The sequence below is a fragment of the Pogona vitticeps genome, chromosome 14, assembly GCF_051106095.1.
Source record: "Pogona vitticeps strain Pit_001003342236 chromosome 14, PviZW2.1, whole genome shotgun sequence".
Taxonomy (NCBI): domain Eukaryota; kingdom Metazoa; phylum Chordata; class Lepidosauria; order Squamata; family Agamidae; genus Pogona; species Pogona vitticeps.
The window spans coordinates 11618978-11641084 of NC_135796.1; the positions used below are offsets into that span (position 1 = coordinate 11618978).

Sequence of the window (22107 nt, forward strand, 5' to 3'; positions counted from 1 at the left end):
CCAAATCCGGTAACCATTGTTTTCTGGTTCTCTGTGTGGTTAGCTTTTCCTGGGGTTTTATCCCAGGAAAGGCTTAATATGTTGGCTTGTTCCAAATCCAGTAACCATTGTTTTCTGGTTCTCTGTGTGGCTAGATGTTGGCTTGTTCCAAATCCAGGTTAATATGTTGGCTTGTTCCAAATCCAGTAACCATTGTTTTCTGGTTCTCTGTGTGGCTAGCTTTTCCTGGGGTTTTATCCATTTTAAGAGCTAGGTAGTTCTTTCTTTCTATACCAGAGTCTTGCCATTCTCTGCCTTGGAGTTTCACAGAGGCTTTGAAAAAAGTGTTTTCTTGATTTTAAGTTGGGGGTTGGTTGGGATGGTAGCCCAAGAGTTGCTTGTGCATTTGGAGTGGAGGCTTGGAGTCTGTCGCTCTTAGCGGCTACTTCTCTAGTGGTTCAGTGTCTGCTGATGTGATCAATAGGGGTTGACTCCAGGCATCCAGTAATGACTGTTCAGCTTTCCTTGGGTGTTATGTCTACTCGTTTTGCATGAGCTCAACTGTATCACACCAAGGGAGCTGACAGTTTCTCACTGATGCTCAGGTTCCTGTGGATGGGGTGTTCTTTACTCTGCATCATTGTTACGGTAAACAACCGAGAGTCTTGTGGCATCAAGAAAGACTAGCAAGCTTGATTTGATCTCAGCTCTTGTTGGTAGGAGTGGGACGTGGTGGTGCTGCGGATTAAACCGCAGAAGCCTCTGTGCTGCAAGGTCAGAAGACCTGTAGTCGTAAGATCGAATCCACGTGACGGAGTGAGCCCCCATCGCTTGTCCCAGTTCCCGCCAGCCTAGCACTTTGGAAGCATGCAAATGCGAGTAGATAAATAGGGACCACCTCGATGGGAAGGTAGCAGCATTCCGTGTCTAGTCGTGCTGGCCACGTGACCACAGAAGATTGTCTTCGGACAAACGCTGGCTCTACGGGTTGGAAACGGAGATGAGCACCGCGCCCTAGAGCCGGACATGAGTGGACAAATTGTCAAGGGGAACCTTTACCTTTTACCTTGTTGGTTGTATCACAGCTCTTCATATTTAAAAGTCGCAAGTCTGTTTGTGGTTTTGGTCGCAGCAAATCAACATCTCTCATGCGTAAAATATTTGCCCTCTCCAGCACCTTTTTGGTGAAAGAATGTGCAACTTCAGATCTTTTCAAGAGGTGGTAGAGAAGAAGTATAGATAAAGCTATGTTTTTTTCGCCATAGAGTAGAGGGGGATGTGTGTGGTTTCCATGGTGAGATTAATTTCTCCTAATCTCGGGACAAAATGTACATCCCTTCTTTCACTTTTGTGTAAGACTCAGAAAGGAAAGAGGAAGAATGAATCATTCTTCTACAGAATGTCTCTCAAACATGCAGAGTAATTCTCTCTCTTTTTGTTCTAAGGTTTTATTCTGTTTTTCCTCTTTTAAAGTACTTTTAAATAGTGTGCTTTCATAATAACTGGTGTACTTCTGTTTCAACAGATTTCATTCTCATTTTGTGAACTTTCTTTACTGGTTTCCCGTTACAGTTTTCAGACTCTGCGGGATATGTTGGCTTTGCCAATCTCCCTAACCAGGTTCACAGGAAGTCCGTCAAGAAGGGCTTTGAGTTCACCCTCATGGTGGTTGGTAGGTGTCTCTCCCCTCTTTACTTCTTTATTAAACAATGTTGTTGTTGTTTGGTCATTTAGTTGTGTCCGACTCTTCGTGACCCCATGGACCAGAGCACACCAGGCCCTCCTGTCTTCCACTGCCTCCCAGAGTTGGGTCAAAGTCATGTTGGTCGCAATTAAACAATGACTGGTGATCAAATATGTATCTCTTCTTAGTGTATGTCTTTTGTGAACATACACTGTATGTGTCAACACTGTCAGTTTCATTCTTTTGATTTGTTTGGCCCTGTCTTATGTAGGAAAAGGGACACGGTGCAGACAACTGAAATTTAGTATATCAGGCAAAAGAAAAAGAAAAAAAATACAGAAGACAAAAACATTGTGGCACCTTAAAGACTAACTGTTGTATTTTGATGTCAGCTTGAAGACAGAAGTCTTTAATTTGCCACAGTGTCTTTGTTTTCTTTATTTTTTCTTTTTCTTTTCTTTTTGCTTGATATGCTAGCACAGACTAACACAGCTGCCCCTTCTAAAACTACAGCAAGAATATTTATTTCTTAAAAAGCACAACTTTCTTGAAATTTAATCAGGGCAAGCATTTTGCCACACACCTTTTTCTAGACGTTGGCCCTCTCCAGTGCTTCTAAACCTTGACTGTCCTGATGATGCAGGAATCCATCATCTGTCATTGCTAGCCACGATGGCTAGTAGTCAGTGCTAATGAGGCCAGTAGTAGTTCAGAACCCTGGATCGCTCAGGATCGGAAACAACGGATTCACTTCCTTGTTATTGGAGCCTCCCTCTCTGTTATACTTTAAAGCAATGTTTATTCAAGCAGAGTTTGTTTAGATACGTGGCAGAGTTTCCGTGGGAGCTGGGGAGGGATGAAAATTTTAGAAGGTTCCCCCCCTGACTTCTCATAGATTTGGGATTACAAAGTTCTCCTGTGCCCACTGTTCTCAGTGAAAAAACAAAAGAAAACAAGAATAAGCCATCTCTGCAAGCACATAATTCTGAGAAAGGGATGTCTGTATTATATATGGCTCACAAAGGAATGACATTTAGTAAGCACAGAAATTTCAGGACTGACTTTGATTAACCTGTACGATGAAACTGTATGCTGCAGAAGGTACCATTAACATGTTAGCTATAACGGAAGGACAGATTTGATTGGGGAAGTAGCAATTTGCCGCTGATTTCTTACTGTTAACAGCTTTCCCCACCCCATCCAGAGGCACCCAAAGGTTTCCCCAGGACAAAAGGGAACTTTAGAACTGAAGCAGAGGGTGGGTGGGAGATCGGAAGCCTTCATTTAATTCAAATTAAAATGTATTGCCGCCACATGATAGTGTCATTCGACTTCCACAGCATAAGTTTAAATAAGAGGGATTTGCCCAATCTCTGAATTTTCAAGAAACCACAAGACTGTGGTTTGTTTTTGAGAGTTTTTTTTTTGCTACAGAAGATTTTGTCCCCCCCCCCCGAAAATTTCTACGATTGTCGCCTGATGGGTGAGCGTGTCTGTTCTTAAAGATAACAGTCAATCAAACGATTGTAGGACTTGATAGTGTTGTCATTGTTTTTATTTCATAGGCGTTTGACTAGAGCCCTTAATTTGACCTTCTGGGTTGCATCGTGAAAATGGTAGATTAAATTTAGAATTTATATAATACATTCTGTGCAAACTTATTTTTCCTGTTTGTTTTAGTCTAGTTTAGCAAAGCCTTTGATGTCATTCTTCTACGACCCAGGGTGGATCCTGGCAGAAATATATATTTTTTGAACTGTGTGACAAACCAATGACTCACGAGAAAGGTGGGGAGAGAGATTATGCTGGTGATTAAACAACTATCTTCTTCACAGGTGAATCTGGCTTGGGAAAATCTACGTTAATTAACAGTTTGTTCCTGACTGATCTGTATCCTGAACGTTACGTTCCTGGAGCGGCAGGTAAACTGGCCTGTTCTTGGATGACCCAGGTTCTGATTTCATGTGCCTCGATTCTTTTGATTGTCCCCTTCCTCGATGTGGTGATGTCCAGATGTGTTGAACGACAATCTAGTAACCCCCCCCAAGCAGCTCTGCTCTATACTGAAGAGCACAAGTTTGAGGAAGACTGCCTTTATTTCTCTGTTCTACTGATATGAGGCTTCTGCTAAAATCCTGTTGAGTCTTTATGTTAAAGTAATGCATGGGAAGTGGTGGGGCTGCGGGTTAAACCGGAGAAGCCTCTGTGCTACAAGGTCAGAAGACCTGCAGTCGTAAGATCAAATCCACGCAACGGAGTGAGCCCCACTCGCTTGTCCCAGCTCCTGCCAACCTAGCAGTTGGAAAGCATGCAAAATGCAAGTACAGTGGTGCCTCGCATTACGACGTTAATTCGTCCCAGCGAAATCGCTATAGAATGAAAACGTTGTAATGCGAAAATAAAAAGCCCATTGAAATGCATTGAAACCCCTTCAATGCGTTCCAGTGGGCTGGAAACTCACCGTCCAGTGAAGATCCTCCATAGGGCAGCCATTTTCGGTGGCTGTCTTGCAAGGAATCCATCCCAAAAAACAACGGGGAGCCATTTTATTTACCTGGTGTCCATTTTGAAACCGCGATCAGCTGTCCGAAAATTGTCGTTTTGCGAAGAATCGGTTCCCGAAGCAGGGAACCGATCATCGCAAAGCGAAAAAAAAACCATTCAGACTATTGTTTTGCGATCGCAATTGCAATCGCAAAAAGATCGTCGTAATGTGGTTTCGTCGTAATGCGAGGCAATCGTAAAGCGAGGCACCACTGTAGATAAATAGGTACCACTACCGTGGAAAGGTCACGTCGTTCTGTGTCTAGTTGCGCTGGCCACGTGACCACGGAAGATTGTCTCTGGACAAACACTAGCTCTACGGGTTGGAAACGGAGATGAGCACCACCCCCTAGAGTCGGACATGACTGGACTAAATGTCAAGGAGAACCTGTACCTTTAATGCATGAATACTCAACAGGATTTATGTGGTTGGCGTAAATCCTGTTGGTGAATTGCTGCAAATTAAGAATAAAGCGCAAGTGCCGGCTGTTGCTCAGTGAATTGCATGGCTTGGCATATATGTCTCTAACAGTAGGGACTGATGAGAAAAAAAAGAAAAGAAAAAAGAACCTGGTGCTTTCTGTGATCTACAGTTAAGTATTCTGTGGGCTGGATTCCAAGGAACCACATGCCATGTTCTGGACACCAAAGGCAACGTCTGAACTATCCTCCCACTTTTATTGCAGACTGAGACACATGTGGTCGCTGAAAACCATCATAAAACCATCAATGAAACAGCCACTATAAATGACATGATAGCACTGTTTGGGCTTTTGTCCATTCTGTTTCATTTGGTCCTCTAGAGTCGATAGCCGGGCAGATCCGTTATGGGGACGTCTCACTCTTACGTTTTCTCTTTTTCAAAAATACGTTACACTTTGCAGCAATGTGTATATTAGAGAAGAAAGCTTAAGGGTGAGACTAGCTAGGGGTATCCATAGGGAGAGAGGGCATGGTCTGCTGATTGAATATCTGGGTTGAGTTGAAAAATGGGAAATGAACCAAGGCGCCGTATGGAGCAGAGTATCCAGAGCACTTCACACTGCAGCATCTTATTTCAAGATATCACCGGTCAGATTCTGTTAACTCGGCCCATACCCAAAACCTATAAGACACTTTTATTTGTGCTGGTAGCTCACACAAATAATTAGTAAATCTTGACATCTCTGATCTTCCTGTTGCAGAAAAAATAGAAAGAACCGTCCAGATTGAAGCTTCTACCGTAGAGATAGAAGAGCGAGGGGTGAAACTCCGCCTCACTGTAGTAGATACCCCGGGATACGGAGACGCCATCAATAGTCAGGACTGGTATGTTCCCACTGTCGCTCTCTCAGCTGCGATACTTAATCTCTCTGTCTATCCTAGTCTACTGCTCATTGGGACCCATCTCTGGGAACAAACCTGGGGGCCTTTTCTCCTTGCAGATTTAAACTGGTTTAACTTTCATGGCTTTCTAACACTACTGGGCGTTAGTCGGTTTGATATAGAGTCCCGGAAGGGGATAACATATTCCTTTAAAATAAAAGATGGAGAATGTGTGGTTGATTATTCAGATGTGGTTGGAATGCAGCTTTCACCCTTTTCCTCCTTTGGTTGTGTGGGCAAATGTTGATGGGAGAATATGTTACTCTTTAAAATGAATAACATAACTGGGAGAACCTAATGTTTTGATGACCGTTGAGCTGAAGAACCCTTCTCAAGTGGGTGTTAAATTGAATATTGCTTTGGTTTACTGCCATTGTTGCGATGCTTAATAATAATAGTTGCTTCCTTGCCATGATTTCCTAGCTATGTGAGCCCTGGAGGGCTTTCTTCGTTTCCAGCAAAGCTGGCTCGCTCTGCCGTCTGTTGGTTTTCCAAGTCCCGAAGCTTGACTATTGTGTTGCAAGGAGAACTTCCTGTTGATTGTGTTCCGATGCTGTGTTTATTCTTTGGAAATATTCCTTGAAGTCCTGAGAGTTTGGATCCCCACCCACTTTTTTCTGGGACAGAGGGTATGGGCAAGCAAGCCGGAGCAAAGTGGTGCTAAGGATGCGTCCTTGGAGTCCTGTCGTTGAATTAGCAGTAGAGACTTCAAAGGACCCAGTGTTTGCTGTATGATTATTAAACCTCAGTTGGAGCCTTCGCTTCCCCTCTTCTGCCCAGCTAACAGGATTGTCTTCCCTTTTTTTTAAAGACACCGCACTGATTTGTTCTCGTGGAAAGGATGCCTGAATAAAACCTGCATGCTTTCGGAGGCAGGGCAATGCATTCGCTGTGCGCAAAGGACTTGCGACGCTCCTATGGCCCTTAATGCTTCCTTCTTCAGGTCCTCCCACGGTGTAAAAAAATTCTTTTCAATCAGTCATCACTAGCCTTTCCAATTTATAAGAGAGGCGCCGCATTTGTAGAAATCAGGTGCGGTCAAATTGAGCTCCCAGCCCCTGGCTCTGTAGCCAAGTCCTCCAACTCACTGAGCTAGAAAAAAAGAAAAAGCAAAATGTGCTGCTTATTGTATTCTTCCATGTATAAGACACACATGAAATCAGTACACTAAAAATTGAGGGGCGTCTTATACACGGAAGTAAGCTGAGAACACGGAGAGAACAAAACGGCCCGTACCTTGCCTCTGTAAACAGGCTTCCTCCAATCAGGAGGCTTAGCTGCCTCTAATCACGAGCCTTATGGAACTGATGTCAGCTGATGCTGAACAAACCAATTGGAACACACCTCGCTGGAGGTGGAGCCTATAGGCTCAGATTCAACAGGGACTCCTACGTCCGAGTGTTCTGAGCCCAGAGACTCAAAGCTACGTTTTCTTAATGGTTGGGTTGGAAAAGTGTGTGTGTGTGGGTATTCTTATTAATGGGGGTGTGTCTTATAAATGGAAAAATATGATACTGTATATACCACCCCATAGCGCTTAAAGCACCCTCTGGGCACTTTACGTTTTTTTTTAGTTATGCAGTCTACACATTGCTCCCCCAGCGAGCTGGGTACTCATTTTTCTGACCTCAGAAGGATGGAAGGCCGAGTGAACCTTGAGCTGGCTGTCAGAATCTGTTGGTATCGAACGCTAGCTGTGAGCAGAGTTTGGGCTGAAGTACTACAGTTTAACCGCTGTGCCAACTTAGATATCTTAAAAATCGCATATGGCAATTATCACCATCGTTCATGTTTGTGGGAGCAGAGATGACAGAGCACCAGAGTGTTAATACTGTTAATACTTGTATGGAAGCATTAAAAAATATTGAAAATGCCGTACAGCTCTTTCAGCTTCTGGCAGTCTTCTGCTAAATCAGGTCTTTAATAGAACTCCATCTTTGTTTATTTATTCATATATTTTTTGTTGAATTTGTATGAATTTAAAACATGACATGCAAGACGTCAATAAAGCATGAGGGGAAAAATAGTCAGAAAGAAAAAGAAAAAAGAAATAATTTTTTGGCTTGTTGCCTTTATGTGTTATTGGTACTGTGGTTATTTTTATTGTTGTAAACTGCCCAGAGTGCCCTTTGGCCAGATGGGCAATATAGAAGTCAAGCAAGTAATTAAGTAAGAAGGAAGGAAAGAAAGAAAGAAAGAAAGAAAGAAAGAAAGAAAGAAAGAAAGAAAGAAAGAAAGAAAGAAAGAAGGAAGGAAAGAAAGAAAGAAAGAAAGAAAGAAGAATTAAAAAGCAGGAATATGTAGTGTAATCCATTAAATAAAATAAATCAGCAGTAAGTATAAAGATCTAAAAACAGTTCCATAAAATGCCTGAAGACCCCCTAAAGGCCTTGAAAAAATATTTACTTGTTAAGTAAAACAATGTTCTTAATTTTTGTCCCCATGAAATGGCTTTGGTGTTTTCTGGGCTCTTGCCTGAAGAGGTGACAAAGCGTATTGGCGCCATTAGGCTTATTCCGTGTTCGCAAAGCCATTAAACACCCTCCCTCAACAATGAGTCCCTTGTTTGCTGCTCCGATGCCACAGCAGGGGAAATGATGTCATTTAACTAATGACAGTGTTGTGGTGGAAAGCAGGTGTTTCCCGGAAGCTGGAAGGTACAATGCAGGACTGTGGCACACTCGAATGCAAAAAAAATTCACAAGACTTGGGAATCGCACGTAAAAACGACCGGTGGTAGCAGGGAAGCTTTACGAAGAGTTTTCCTGGCGTGTCTATTGCAGTGATGGTTGTTTGTCCTGGTTCTGCCTCTGCAGCGCCAGGCCTTTCGAAGTGCCAAAGCGCTCTGTAATCCCTTTGGAAGTGAAAACCGAATGTGTGCATGCTTGCTTCTGTCTGGGTGTTCGGACATTCGAGCATAAATACCCTGGAAAATGGAAATTTTCACTACATGTTGAACAGATCCTGCTCATGGGAGAATCGAGAATAAGCAAATGGGAAGCTATGGTTGCTGATGAGCACAATCTTGCTTTGTACTTAGTGTTATTGTTTCAATTTATATTCTACTTTCTTTCTAATTTATACTCTACTATCTTTCCAACACTGAGGGGGAGAGCTTATAGGACATAATTGAATAATTATCAAGATACAGTGGTGCCTCGCTTAATGGGCGCTCCATTTAGCTACGAAACCGCATAGCGATTAAGTTTTTGCGATCGCAAAAGCGATCGCATTGCGATGTTCCCTATGGGAAAAAATCACTCTGTGATGATCGGTTCGCTGTTTCGCTTACCGATCATAGCGATGATTTTCCAACAGCTGATCGGCGGTTCCAAAATGGCTGCTGGGTAAAAACAAATGGCCGCCTGCTGTGTTTAGGGACGGATTCCTCGCTTACCGGGCAGCGAAAATCGCTGCCATATGGAGGATCTTTGCTTAAAGGTCAGTTTTTAGCCCATAGGAACGCATTGAAGGGGTTTCAATGCATTCCTATGGGCTCTTTAAAATCGCATAGCGACAAATTTGTTTTGCAGCAATTTTTGCTGCATGGATTAACGTCGCTATGCGAGGCACCAGTGTAGATCAAATTAAAATGCCTGAAGACCCCTGACACCTGATCTACCTTGATGCCTGGTGAAGATAGAGCAGATCAATTTTGTTGTTGTTGTTGTGCTGCCAAGCCACCTCCAACTCATGGCAACTCTGTGAATTGAGACATCTCCAAAATGCCCTGTCCTCAACAGCCCTGCTCAGCTCTTGCAAACTCAAGCCAAAATTTTGGAAAAATTTGATTTTTAATTTAAACTGGGATTTAAATCTTGATTTCAATCAAATCCACCCTGACTGGCACCTCTCCTGGGAAGCCCCGTGGGGATTTGAACTCCTACCCCCTGCAGGGTGTTCCAAGCCACTTAAACTGTGCCAGCAAAAGCAGTAGTAAAAACAATGGCTGCTGATTAAAATAGGCACATGTTATTTATTTTGTCAAAAGACGTTGACCTATACAGATCCTTCATCCACCCTTTCTGATTTCAAAAGCCAATTGGGATGAGGTTGCTGGGATGTTGAAAGCCATTTGTGTTCTGCTAGGATTTAGCTTTGTTTTACCTCTTGGGCCCTGAACCATTGTGGAGTCATTTGTAATTCAGCAAATTCTGGATCTCTGCTTCAGGTTAAGGACGGCGGGCTGATTTCCTTTCCTCTGAAGGACTGATCAGAAGCAGTTAGTCTCAGAGGATGTGGTCGGCTTAGGTGGATCCAACCCCATTGGAAGTCGGATTGGGGAGCTGAGTGCCAGCGGTCCCCCCCTTCCTCTCAGTAAAAGTGGTTTTCTGGCGTAATACGCCTTTCCTGCTTCTTGCCCTCCAGATAATTTTGGATTACAATTCCCATAGTCCCTTCTCATTGCTCCACTCTTCCAGGTGGAGAATGTCTAGTAGAACAGTGATCCCCAACCTTGGCCCTCCAGAGGTTCTTGGACTTCAGCTCCCAGAAATCCTGGCCAGCAGCATGGTGGTGAAGGCTTCTGGGAGTTGTAGTTCAAAAACATATGGAGGCCCAAGGTTGGGGACCACTGTAGTAGAACACCAAGAGTTCCCTAGCTTTGGTTTGATTGATTAATTGTTTGTTTCATTAATAACCACTCAGAGTAGACCCTTGGTCTAGATCACTGGTTCTTAACCTTGGGTTACTCAGGAGTTTTGGACTACAACTCCCAGAAGCCTTCACCACCTGCTGTGCTGACTCGGGTTTCTGGGAGTTGCAGTTCAAAAGCATCTGAGTAACAAAGGTTAAGAACCACTGGTCTAGATGAGCGGGATAAAAATCCAATGAATGAATGAATGAATGAATGAATGAATGAATGAATGAATTGAATGAATGAATGAATGAATGAATGAATGAATGAATGAATGAATGAATGAATGAATGAATGAATGAATGAATGATCAGTGCAAAGCACTGTGCTGGGCAATTTACAGCAAAAGGACATGTAACCCCAAGACAATAGGGTTATAAATAGACATGGGAGACTAAGGCAAATTTCACCGATACAGATGGCCAAGCCCAATTAATGCCCACCCTCAGAGAAACCACTGGTCCCCTTACCACTTGCCATGGGATGCTCGTGGCCAGCGTCGTTGACAGGGCGCCAATCAGGGCAGACGCCGAGCTGGCACTGCCCCGCCTCCCTGCTCGGCTGGCCACTTCTGCAAGGAGGCTGGAGGACGAGTCTCCCCACTCAGCTGCAGAGTGGCCGGTCGAGCAGGGAGGCGGAGCAGCACTAGCTGGGCTACCGCCGCGATTGGTGCGCTATCAACAACGCTGGCCGCATAACAAATGGCAAGTGGACCGGCGGGTTCTTGGGGGGGCGGGTGTTAATCAGGCCGGCCGCCTGTGCCGTTGACGTCCGTCTTTGCCTCTCCCAGGAGACGAAGGCGAATCTCCCATGTCTAGTTATCAACCAAGAGATTATGCAACACAATATAAGAGGCTCAATATCATTTATCAGATTGTGCAGAACAGGAGGCATGAAATCAAATACAAAATCAGGCAGGGCTGTCCTAGAAGGTTTCTCTAAAAACAACAATATTTTTAAGAAGCCTCTTAAACGTTGGAAGGAAGGAGACCGGCGCAGCTTCACCGGAGCTGGTTCTAATGTTATAATCACTATACTATATTGTTCCAGTTTGTTATGTTTGTGTGCGTGCGCATGTGCACATGTTCATGTGAATGCATGTGTTTGCATGCAGCGAAACACATTGGCTTGTGGTCAGTGTTTCTAAAGTTAAAAAAGGAAGAAGTTGAGTATTGAATTTCTGAGCTCGCTGGGAGTGAGAGGAGAGGAAGGCCTCTGGAGATGGGGATGGGAGGGATTTTATAACCCTAATAAACCCCAAGGGAAGATGCTGGGTGCGGGGAAGGAAAGAAGGAAAGTTTTCGGAAGGAGGTGACTCAGGTTTAGTCATCCAGTTACAAGTGTCCTGTGGGGTGGACAGGCAGGCTTCCGTTTTTTTACTCACACCCCATTTTGTTAGCATTCTGGACTGCTGTAGTCACCTAATGTGCCGTATATTATGTGGTGAATGCCAGTTTGTGCTTCTGTCCTATACAGCAGTGGTCCCTAACCTTGGGCCTCCAGATGTTTTTGGACTACAACTCCCAGAAGCCTTCACCACCACCTCTGCTGACCAAGGTTTCTGGGAGTTGAAGTCCAAGAACATCTGGAGGCCCAAGGTTGGGGACCACTGCTATACAGTATCCTCTTTTCTTGGCTGAATCTCATTGTATGGTTGAGCGTTTTTGCATTTGAGCTGCCTTGTGCTCTGCAGAAGTGAGAATTTCATGTTCTGTTTAGTCAGCTTCTCTTTTCTTTTTGCAAAGGTTCTTTTTTATTGCTTTCTGTGCATTATTTCTGTAATGACAAGGAATTTTCCAATATACATGGAGAGAAGTGGGGATATGATAGGAAGGAAAGGAGAAATGAAGAGGGGACAATTAGTAAGGAATTGTGTATGCAAATGCCATTGATATCATCATCAACAATATTTCAGTTTTCAGCTCACTTTAAGGTGAGTTTTGAGTAAGAGAGAGAAACCTTTCTTTTTTTTTGTCCTGCTCAAAAAGGTTTCTATCTATGTTCAGCTTAATATTATCAAGCTTAGGAGAGAAATATGGTTGCCATCAGCTGTGCTAAGAAGCCACCTCCTTACATCGACCATCCTCTGGCATTATCTGTTACAATAGGCAGTAGAAAGAAACAGGAAAATAAGCAAAGGGTTCTTTTTAAGAAAGGCAGGGTAAAAATATTTTAAATAAATAAAGTGGGGTATTCCTTTGGCTCATTCCACAGCTGAAAGATACCAGCAAGTGGCTTCTTCTCTTGAACTTGCTTCCATTCCAGTTGGTGGTTGTCAGTACTGTACAGTGGTGCCTCACTTAACAGGTGCCCTGTTTAACGACGAAATCGCATAGCGATGAAGATTTTGCAATCGCATTACAATGTTTCCTATGTTTCCCTGTTTCGCTTACCGATCATCGCAAAGCAGTGATATTTTAACAGCTGATCGGCAGTTCCAAAATGGCCGCTGGGTAAACAAAATGGCCGTACGCTGTGTTTTCGCGCCGATTCCTTGCTTACCGGGCAGCAAAAATGGCGGCCGTATGGAGGATTTTCGCTTTAAGGTGAGTTTTAAGCCCATAGGAACGCATTGAAGGGGTTTCAATGCATTCCTATGGGCTTTTAAATATCACATAGCGACGGAATCACTTTGCAGCGATTTTTGCTGCACGGATTATCGTCGCTATGCGGGGCACCACTGTACTTGGTAATCCTGATTGCCCGACCTTGCTTCTTCTTCTGTATCACGTCTTTGATAATCACGATAGAGAAGATATTCTTTAATGTTCATCTTTATAACCTGCTCTGAGCACCTTTAGCTGTCGAGCAAGGTGAAAAGCGTTCATATAAGCCTTAAATATATGAGTGATGGATAATAATGCAGAACAGGAACAACAGACAAGAGAATATGTATATAGTTCCAGAATACATTTAGATGTCTGAGTGAAACCCTGTCTCATCGCCAATTTCTCCTTTCCCACTTTTTTGTTGCAGCTTCAAGACAATCATCCACTACATTGACAACCAATTTGAAAGATACCTTCATGATGAGAGTGGCCTCAACAGGCGCCACATCATAGACAACAGAGTTCACTGCTGTTTTTACTTCATATCGCCATTTGGGCATGGGTAAGAGTAGAGTCGCATTGTAGGGTAAACTTAATTTTTTCAGAACATTGGGTTACTTTCATCAAAGGGGTGTTGTCTGTTAGCCAACTCAATTAAAATCACCTTTTGGGATTAATGAATGCTTTTCTTGGTTCTGTTTCCATTTCAGAAGGGATTTAATTTAAAACTTTGCAGGGGTGTTCGTTAAAACGGATGAATGCCTAGAAACCCAAGTTGTAATAACCATGTCTTCAACTAAGTCTGAGAAGTTTAATTACCAAACGAGCTACATTCATGCAAACCTGAGTAATATGAACTTCATACCACACTGATTTTTTTTCTTTTAATTCTCCAAAGCATTGTTTTTCACGACCAAAAACCGGAGCGTTTAAAGTTTTGAAAAACAGGAACAAGCAAACTGTGTAACCTTGGGTATGCTTGCAAAATGGTTTACAAATCTCTTCCACCTGTGAAGATTCTCATTCATCCAGGTGAGGTTATCTGGATGTTGCGTCATGGCAACCGGACCTCTTTCTTGATAGGTTGAAACATTTTGCTGCTCATCCAAGTAGCTTCTTCAGTCCAAGGAGAGTTGGAAGGAGACCTCAGAGATATCCTCTGCGTTGGTTTCACGTCCGCCTGGTCTGAATATCCACCGATGTGGAGGATGTATCAGGGGTCTGCTACCAACTCTCCTCGGACTGAAGAAGCTCCTTGGATGAGTAGTGAAATGTTTCAACCCAACAAGAAAGAAGTCCACTGGCCATGGCTCAACTTCCGAGTAGACATGGTCTAGAGGGGCGGGGTATAAATTTAATAAATAAATAAATAAATAAAATAAAATAAAATAAAAACACTCTTCAATTTTTGCCACCATTTCTATACCAGCATAAATAACTGAACATCTAAAATCTGGGTGGGAGACCTCTGTGTTGCAAGCGGCATGAGACCATGAAGCCTCCCCATCTAGCCCATGGCCTCCCCCTTCTTTTCCCACAACGTGGTACAAGCCTTCCAGGAAAAAAAAATTAGTGCATTTGGAAGGGTGTTATAGTTTGGGCGGGAAGTATTCATTTTCTCTTCTGCAGTCTTCCAAAGGAAACCTTCCCTCCCAACGTTTCCACTCTGCAGATGAGTCATTGGTTTCCATGGAAGGCAATTTCTGAACCAAGCTGTAGCGTTGGTTATATGGTGGCTATAACCCTATATAAACAAAGAGGAGATCTTTGTTTATATTCCAGAGAACCTACGAAGGTTCTCTGGAAGGGAATCTGGGTTTTTTTTTTTTGGCTCCGAAAGGTACCCCAAGGATGATCTAAAAACCACAATTTGAATAGAAACGAGAGTGATCAACCTAATCCCAAGAACTGATAATTCTCAAAAAGAGACATGAAAATAGAATTGTCTACATAAACAAAGAGGCGATCTTTGTTTATATAGGGTTGTGTACGGTGTCAGAAGCCTGTGCACACTTCTGTGAGAGATGATGGCAGGTCCTTGCCCTTTTTCAGATTTAGCCATACTGACTTTTTTACAGGATGCTTGCTCATCTCAGTCACGGAGACCTTCCCTTCCACCCCCACGAAGGTTCCCTGGAAGGGAATCTGGCTTTTTGGCTCAAGGATTCCCCAACGATGATCTAAAGCCACAATTTGAATAGAAACGAGAGTGATCAACCTAATCCCAAGAATTGCTAATTCTAAAAAAGGAGGCATGAAAATAGAATTGCCTACATGTCTTTGTGGGATGGCATGAAAGAGGGAGATATATGAACTGCCCCCGAAGGGCAATCCATGGTTCTGGAGGTACTATGGAAAAAGCCATGCTTCTTTTTCAGACCTTTTGGGTTACACTTATATAGCAGAAAATCATTATGATGCTATCAGGGATATACCATATTTTTCTGTGTATAAGACCATACTTTTGTCTAAAATCTTTAGACTAAAAATTGAGGGTCGTCTGATACATGGAATTAAGCTGAGGAGAGAACAAAAACAAGTGGGGGGGGAAGCAGGGATCAAAGTGATCCTGCAGGGCTTTGATCCCTGCTTTTCCCTCCACTTGCTAAGCCTTACCAAAAGGATAGCAGGGATCAAAGTGCTGCAGGATGGCTTTGTTCCCTGCTTTCCCCTGTGCTTACTAAGTCCCATGGCACTTTGCAAAAGGAAGGGGGAAAGGATAAAAGCAATCCTGTAGCTGTATAAGGAGGAAAGGGATCAAAACGATTGTGCAGTCGCGGGATTGCTATGATCCCTTTCCCCCTCTGTTTGCTAAGCCCTGCGGGGCTTAGCATGAAGGGAGAAAGCAGGGATCAAAGCCATCCTGCAGGACTTTGATCCCCTTCACCCTATACTTGCTAAGCCCCACTTAGATTTCTTAATTTTGGGTTAGAGAAGTGGGGGTGTCTTATACATGGGGGCGTCTTATACACAGAAAAATACGATATACAGATACAATCTGTATAGGAGCCTTGTGGCGCAGTGGCTAAACTGCAGTTTTGCAGCCAAGACTCTGCTCACACTCTGATCCTGATCCTGACAGATTCAGGTAGATTGGCCCAAGGTTGACTCAGCCTTCCATCCTTCTAAGGTCAGTCAAATGAGTCCCCAGCTCACAGAGCGAGGTAGAGGGTTGTGTGATGTGCAGCCTGCATAATTACGTTGAAAAACCACCCAGAGCGTGCTTTCCATGCAGTGAGGTGGTGTAAAAGCAGCACATTTTGCTTTGCTTTCATACCATTTATTTAAGGGTTTTGATCCTTGGTTTTCAGGTTGAAGCCCTTGGATGTGGAATTCATGAAAGCCCTTCACGGAAAAGTGAACATCGTCCCCGTGATTGCCAAGGCAGACACTTTGACGCTGAAGGAGAGAGAGAGACTGAAGAGACGGGTGGGTAATGTTTTGGAGAGTTGAATCCAATGGGTCTTAACCTTTGAAGCCCCTTTAGTCGTTCTGCCAAGGAACCTGATCTTCCCCCCCTGGTAGAATGAAAACGACCACTCTTCTCTCGAAGGATATTTATGTCTCCATAGACATCTTTCTTCTGCTATCATGTAAGCTTGCCTGACCTACTTAGGTCTGTCCAGATAGTCGTTGTGGGTTTTTCGGGCTCTTTGACCGTGTTCTGAAGGTTGTTCTTCCCTGACATTTCACCAGTCTCTGTGGCCGGCATCTTTAGAGGACTGGAGTGGGAACTCTGTCCATGCTCTGTTGTTGGATAGTTGAGTATTTATAGCTGTGGGAACAGCTTTTGTCCTTTTCAGGAGATAGGGTGATGATAGCATGTTTTTGTTGTGATCAGGGGGAGAGATTATCTGTCACTGTGATTGATGGATGCCTTTAGCTGGTCTTTTTTGTGCAATGATCCCTGGTCCTTGTGGCTGGGTATGTTTTTTCGTCCCGACCGGTTGCCCTGCAGGTTCTGGGGATGGAAAATTGATGCAAAAACCTCGAAGGGACCCAGGTTAGGACAACAGGATCCAACCAAGGCTAGAGCATGGTTGCTTTCCAGCTCTGTATTTCACACAGCGTGCATTGACTAGAGCGTCACCATCTTACATAATGGCATTTAGAGGTGCAAGCTCTGTCTGGTCTTGTTCAGCTCCGTGACAAAGCAGTCTTTTGCATGGAAAAAGCTCCACACCCCTGCATTGTGGGCAGAGAATATGTAAAGCATTTTATATAGGTATTTTTTCAATGAAACCCTACATTGTTTTCCACCTGCTTCCTCCATACTCAGCCACTTACTTGACTATTTAAAACACAATGTTTTGTAAATTTTATTTCCAGATGTTGACAGAAGGTTTCCGCCTGACATGCACATCTGTTAACAGCCGTGCCTTTTCTCGATTGAACACCATCAGCATGCTGATGTTCACCCCCTTCATGTGCACACAAAAGAGTAACAAGATTTACCTAATAAGGAGCAGTTGAGGGACAAATAAACATTTGGTTCACGATTGTTTTTTCATCCATTTCGGCCCGCTGTCGTTAGAAACAGCATAACGGGATGTGGTGTTTAATGTTGATCCAAAGCTTTGAAAGCTTAGCTACTGTATATTTTTCTAACTCAAAAGCATCTCTAAATGCAAAATCTCTAATCAAGCAAGGGGATCAGAATCTGTCTCCGGCTTTGAAGCCTTTTTCTGTGTTTTAGATGTTTCTGCTATTTGGCAATCCATCTAAGGTAAAGAGGGGGGCTTTTTAAAAAGAAAATCCTGAGTTTTTTCAATAAGCAGAAAGCTTTAGTTGTCTGGACCTTCTGTGAAGGAAACTCAGCTTGGAGTAATTCCTGTTTTGATTTCAAGGGATTCAAACTTTATTTTTTTTCTCTTTAATTTTAAAGAACCCTTTCTTTAGTGGGAAGTACTGGATGTAAGTTTCACAGGCCGGGCTTTGCAAAACCGCAAGAGGAAACCTGCTCAGACGAACGATTACATGAGCAAGAGAACTTTGGATTTTGACTTCTTCTCCTTCCCTGGGGAAAACGTAATCTTTAGGAACCACAGAACCCCCTGGGGCTAATAAAACTGATGTTTGAAGGAGCAAAAAAATATGTTTCATTGTCGACAGTGTTACATACAGTTTGTTTCCCTCCTGTTTCTTTCTTTTTTTTCTTTTTTCCTTTCAGGAAAGCGCTGAGTTAGAACAGCCGCGATCCATTATTCCTGCACCCTTGTTAGTTTTCCCGCCATTGTTTTCTCTTGCGGGGTTTATCGCAAAGATCTCTGCCCAGATAAATTGGCTTTCTTGTTTCATGGGGCTGGCGAAAGGCAGCATTCTAAGAATTTGGGGCTGGGCGTACACCATATATTTTCAAGGAGATGGCACACCGTTATTTAGAAAGAGTAAATGCAGCTGAATTCCTGGAGAGAGTAAATCCTGACACGCCCTTCCCACAACTTGCTTTACTCATCTCGTAGCCTTTGAGTTTACCAAGTGACCCGGGATTGTTGAATTTGGATGGTACAGGGTGATCCAGGAGTAAAGATTTCAGCTTCATAAACTTGTGTTTTTATTATGCACAGGACAAGCATTAGGTTTACAGGCTCCTTCTTTTCTCCTTATCCCGTCTCCCTTATGTTGCATGATTTTGGTGGTCTGGATTCTGGGCAGCTGGCATCATACTGAGAAGAGGAGACTACACTTACCCCCATCCCTAGGCAGAATCATGATGGGGAGGCTGATGGAGGTTGACAGCCAATAACAACCAGATCCGATATTAGTTGGCATCCTATAGAACAAGGTTAAATCAGTGTCTCCTGGTCGGGATTTAGCTGGAATTTTTTCCCCCCTTTTTTTTGTAATAATTTTTTATTTTCCAACATAGAATTTACAAATATACAAAGACATTATATATAAATAAAACAAACCATTTTTAGAGCTTAACCTACAAGCAATCTTATTCACTATTACATTTCTTCCATTTTGATCTCCATATTGTTCATTTTAGTTCTATTTTTTAGATAACTTTTGTTTTCCGCCAATCACAACAAGTATTCCAGCTTAAGTAATAAATTGGTTTTTCTTGTCCTTTTAATCTCTTTGTTAATCTGTCCATTCTAATATTTTTTAAATGATCATGTCATCCTTTGCTGTTTTAGTTTCTGTAACGGGCCTGGAAGAACATCAAAGAATCAAATACAGTTTGTTGAGCTCTGAAATATGTCACGAGCGGCTTCTCAAAGAATGATTTTTATAAAAAAGTCATTTATATTTGATCTGAACTTTTGCCCTTGCTCTCCCGTAAGATGCTGGGATCGTCTGCTGGCTAATATTCTACCTAGAAACTGTTTAAAGTGACTTAAGGTGACAACAAAGTAGGAAATAATAACATATTCCTAATAACTTTTGAAATGCACAGCCAGATGTGACCCTATGGATCATCCAGTCCAGCCCTTGTCAAGGAGGCCCAGTAGGGGAATCGAAGTCCCAACCTCTGACTCTGTGGCCAGAGACCTAAACTGTTGAACTATCCAGCACTCAAAACCAACAATCAACTGGTAGCACCATAAAGCCTTATACATTTTACGAGAAAGCATGTCTTAATAAAACGTGTTAGTCTTTAAGGGGCCACGATACTCTTTGTTTTTTCTGCAGCAGACGAAGATGTCTATCCTTGAAACGTAGTGGCAGTGTCAATAGCAGGGGTAGAGAATGTCTGGCCTCCAACTTGTTTTGGACTACAAGTCCCATAATCTGGTACTAGCTATGTTGGCAGGGGCTTCTGGGAGCTTAAGTCCAAACATTGGGAATAGGGAGGTTCTTCCAGATCTGTTCTATCTAATAATTGAATAACTGAAATGTGTAAGATGGACGGGGTGAGACGCTATGACCCTCCATGAATGGTTGGATTGCAACTTCCAGCACTTCGAGCCGATGACAAGAGATTATGGGACCTGCAGTCCACTTAGACACAATTAGACACCGTTTGCCCTTCCCTAAGGCAGAACAACATGAATTTAACCCAACTCCGGGAGGCAGTGGAAGACAGGAGGGCCTGGTGTGCTGTGGTCCATAGGGTCACGAAGAGTCGGACACGACTTAACAATTAAACAACAACAAGGCAGAAGAAGGAGGGGTTAGCAGGCACCAAAGTTAATATTTGTTTTATTATTTATTTATTTATTTATTTGATTTGATTTGTATCCCGCCCATCTGATCTAATAGACCACTCTGAGCAGCTGAATAAATAAAAATGCATGTACTTAGCCAGAAGCATGCCACAATAAATAAACATCTTCTCTATCGTTTACATGTTCCTCCAGGTTCTAGATGAGATTTCTGAGCATGGTATTCGCATTTACCAGTTGCCCGATGCTGATTCTGACGAGGATGAAGAATTCAAGGAACAGACAAGAGTCCTGAAGGTGCGGTTGGCAATTTCAAGGTCAAAGTGTCATTTCCTTGTAGTAACCCTTATTCTATACATATTCATCCTACACTACAGTCATTTTCTGTCCCTCCAGAATATGATAAGTAGGGAATTTGGCAAGCTGCCTGAATTCACAGTTTTCCATGGGAATCAATTTCCCGTCCTCCATGGGAATAGCAAGAAGGATGTGCTGTTTGTATACATTGTGCTTTGTTTAAATGTACTATGAACAAAATGTTCATGAATTAATTCTCACAAATCAATTTCAATAACTAAGTAGAAAATAGAAATAAATAGAAAATAGTTCTATAAACAGTATTTTAAGTCTGCGTTCTGATTCTGTAGAGCAAAAGTTTAGGCTGTTGAAAAAGAGCCATTAGCAATCTCTGCCCCCCCGCCCCAAAGGGAAATGACTTGTGTTTCTGTAGCAAAATGCTTCACCATCCATGGATTCAACTTCTTCCTTGCTGTGCAAATCAAAGCATTGCTTTCCATGGAGTCTAGGGGTGTCTTTCCATGGGGCACAGTATGTGGACATTCAGTGTGTGAGTGTTCCTCCAGATGCATGTGGCATTCTTCAGTGATGATGTTGTCAGATGGAATTTCTGTATTTTTTTTTTAAAACTCATCTAGGCGAGCATTCCTTTTGCTGTGATTGGATCCAACCAGCTTATCGAAGTGAAAGGAAAAAAGATCAGAGGTCGCCTGTACCCGTGGGGGGTGGTGGAAGTTGAGAATCCAGAACACAATGATTTCCTGAAGCTACGTACTATGCTGGTGTGAGTAGACTTCCTCATTCAGTCTCTGACTCAGTTATGAATTACTCATCTCTCTTGAATGTATTGACCACAAAAACCACCTTTGCATTAGATCTCAGATAGATCCAGAAGCTTTACTTCTTTTTTTCGTGGAAAACTATGTATGATTTTTTTTTTATTTCAATCTTCTGTACTGCTAAGAACCTATGGAAATTATTTTTACTCTACTTTGTTTTCTAGGATTTATCTCATTAGCATGCACCTCATTTAGAAGTTAAAATCATGTATTTAGTTAGAATTTATAATGTTGACATGCCTGTGCAAACAAAATAGAAGATTTTTTTTATCTGAATTATTTAAATATTCCAATTGGCAAGAAATTTAGTCAGACACTGGATTTATTTTCATTGTATATTTATTTCCATTCTTAGCTCACATACATTTATAACTCAATCACTGAAGTACCGGTTGACTGTACATTCAATTCATGTTCGGTGTTGAATCATAGTACAGTGGTTCCTCGCTTAACGATTGCCTCATTAAACAACGAAACCGCTATACAATGACTGTTTTCTGATCGCTTTTGCAATCGCAAAACGATGTTTTAATAGGCAAAATTCGCTTCCCGATGATTGGTTCCCTGCATTATGACGTTTTTAAAACAGCTGATCGGCGGCTTCAAAATGGCCGCCCACTGTGTAAAATGGCTCCCTGCTGTGTTTTTGGACGGATTCCTCACTGTACAGACACCGAAAATGGCCTCCCCTATGGAGGATCTTCGCTGGACTGTGAGTTTTTCAGCCCATTGGAATGCATTGAACAAATTTTCAATGCGTTTCAGTGGGATTTTTTATTTTGCTTAACGAGGATTTCGCTCTACAGCAATTTCGCTGGAACGGATTATCCTCGTTAAGCGAGGCACCACTGTAAATACAAGCTGTTTTTACAAATATATTTGTCTGTGAAACACCAAACTGAGTCATGTGGAGAATACCTTAGGAACTGAGAAAAAAATATTGATGAAAAGCCAGAACTATGGTAGAGTCATTTAGCTGGATAAAATTTAATAATGTCTGAGTTATTCGTACCCAAGTAAATCCATTAATCAGACTTTGTGAGCTAAATTCCGTAGAATGGCTATAAAATATAATTCCGTTAATACCTTTCAACCAATAAGA

The 22107-nt window shown here is 42.6% G+C and overlaps 1 protein-coding gene across 2 annotated transcripts in view; it reads left to right on the top strand.

The window, feature by feature from the left end:
• LOC110085354 (septin-2) overlaps window positions 1-22107 on the top strand; it is a 71019-nt gene that overhangs the window by 17654 nt on the left and 31258 nt on the right. For both annotated transcript variants that reach the window (XM_020805456.3, XM_072983391.2), the window contains exons 3-9: window positions 1552-1651; window positions 3499-3585; window positions 5392-5515; window positions 13185-13319; window positions 16069-16186; window positions 20065-20166; window positions 20805-20950. In XM_020805456.3, coding sequence (XP_020661115.1) covers window positions 1552-1651; window positions 3499-3585; window positions 5392-5515; window positions 13185-13319; window positions 16069-16186; window positions 20065-20166; window positions 20805-20950 — 812 coding nt within the window. The remainder of the gene's footprint in view (window positions 1-1551; window positions 1652-3498; window positions 3586-5391; window positions 5516-13184; window positions 13320-16068; window positions 16187-20064; window positions 20167-20804; window positions 20951-22107) is intronic.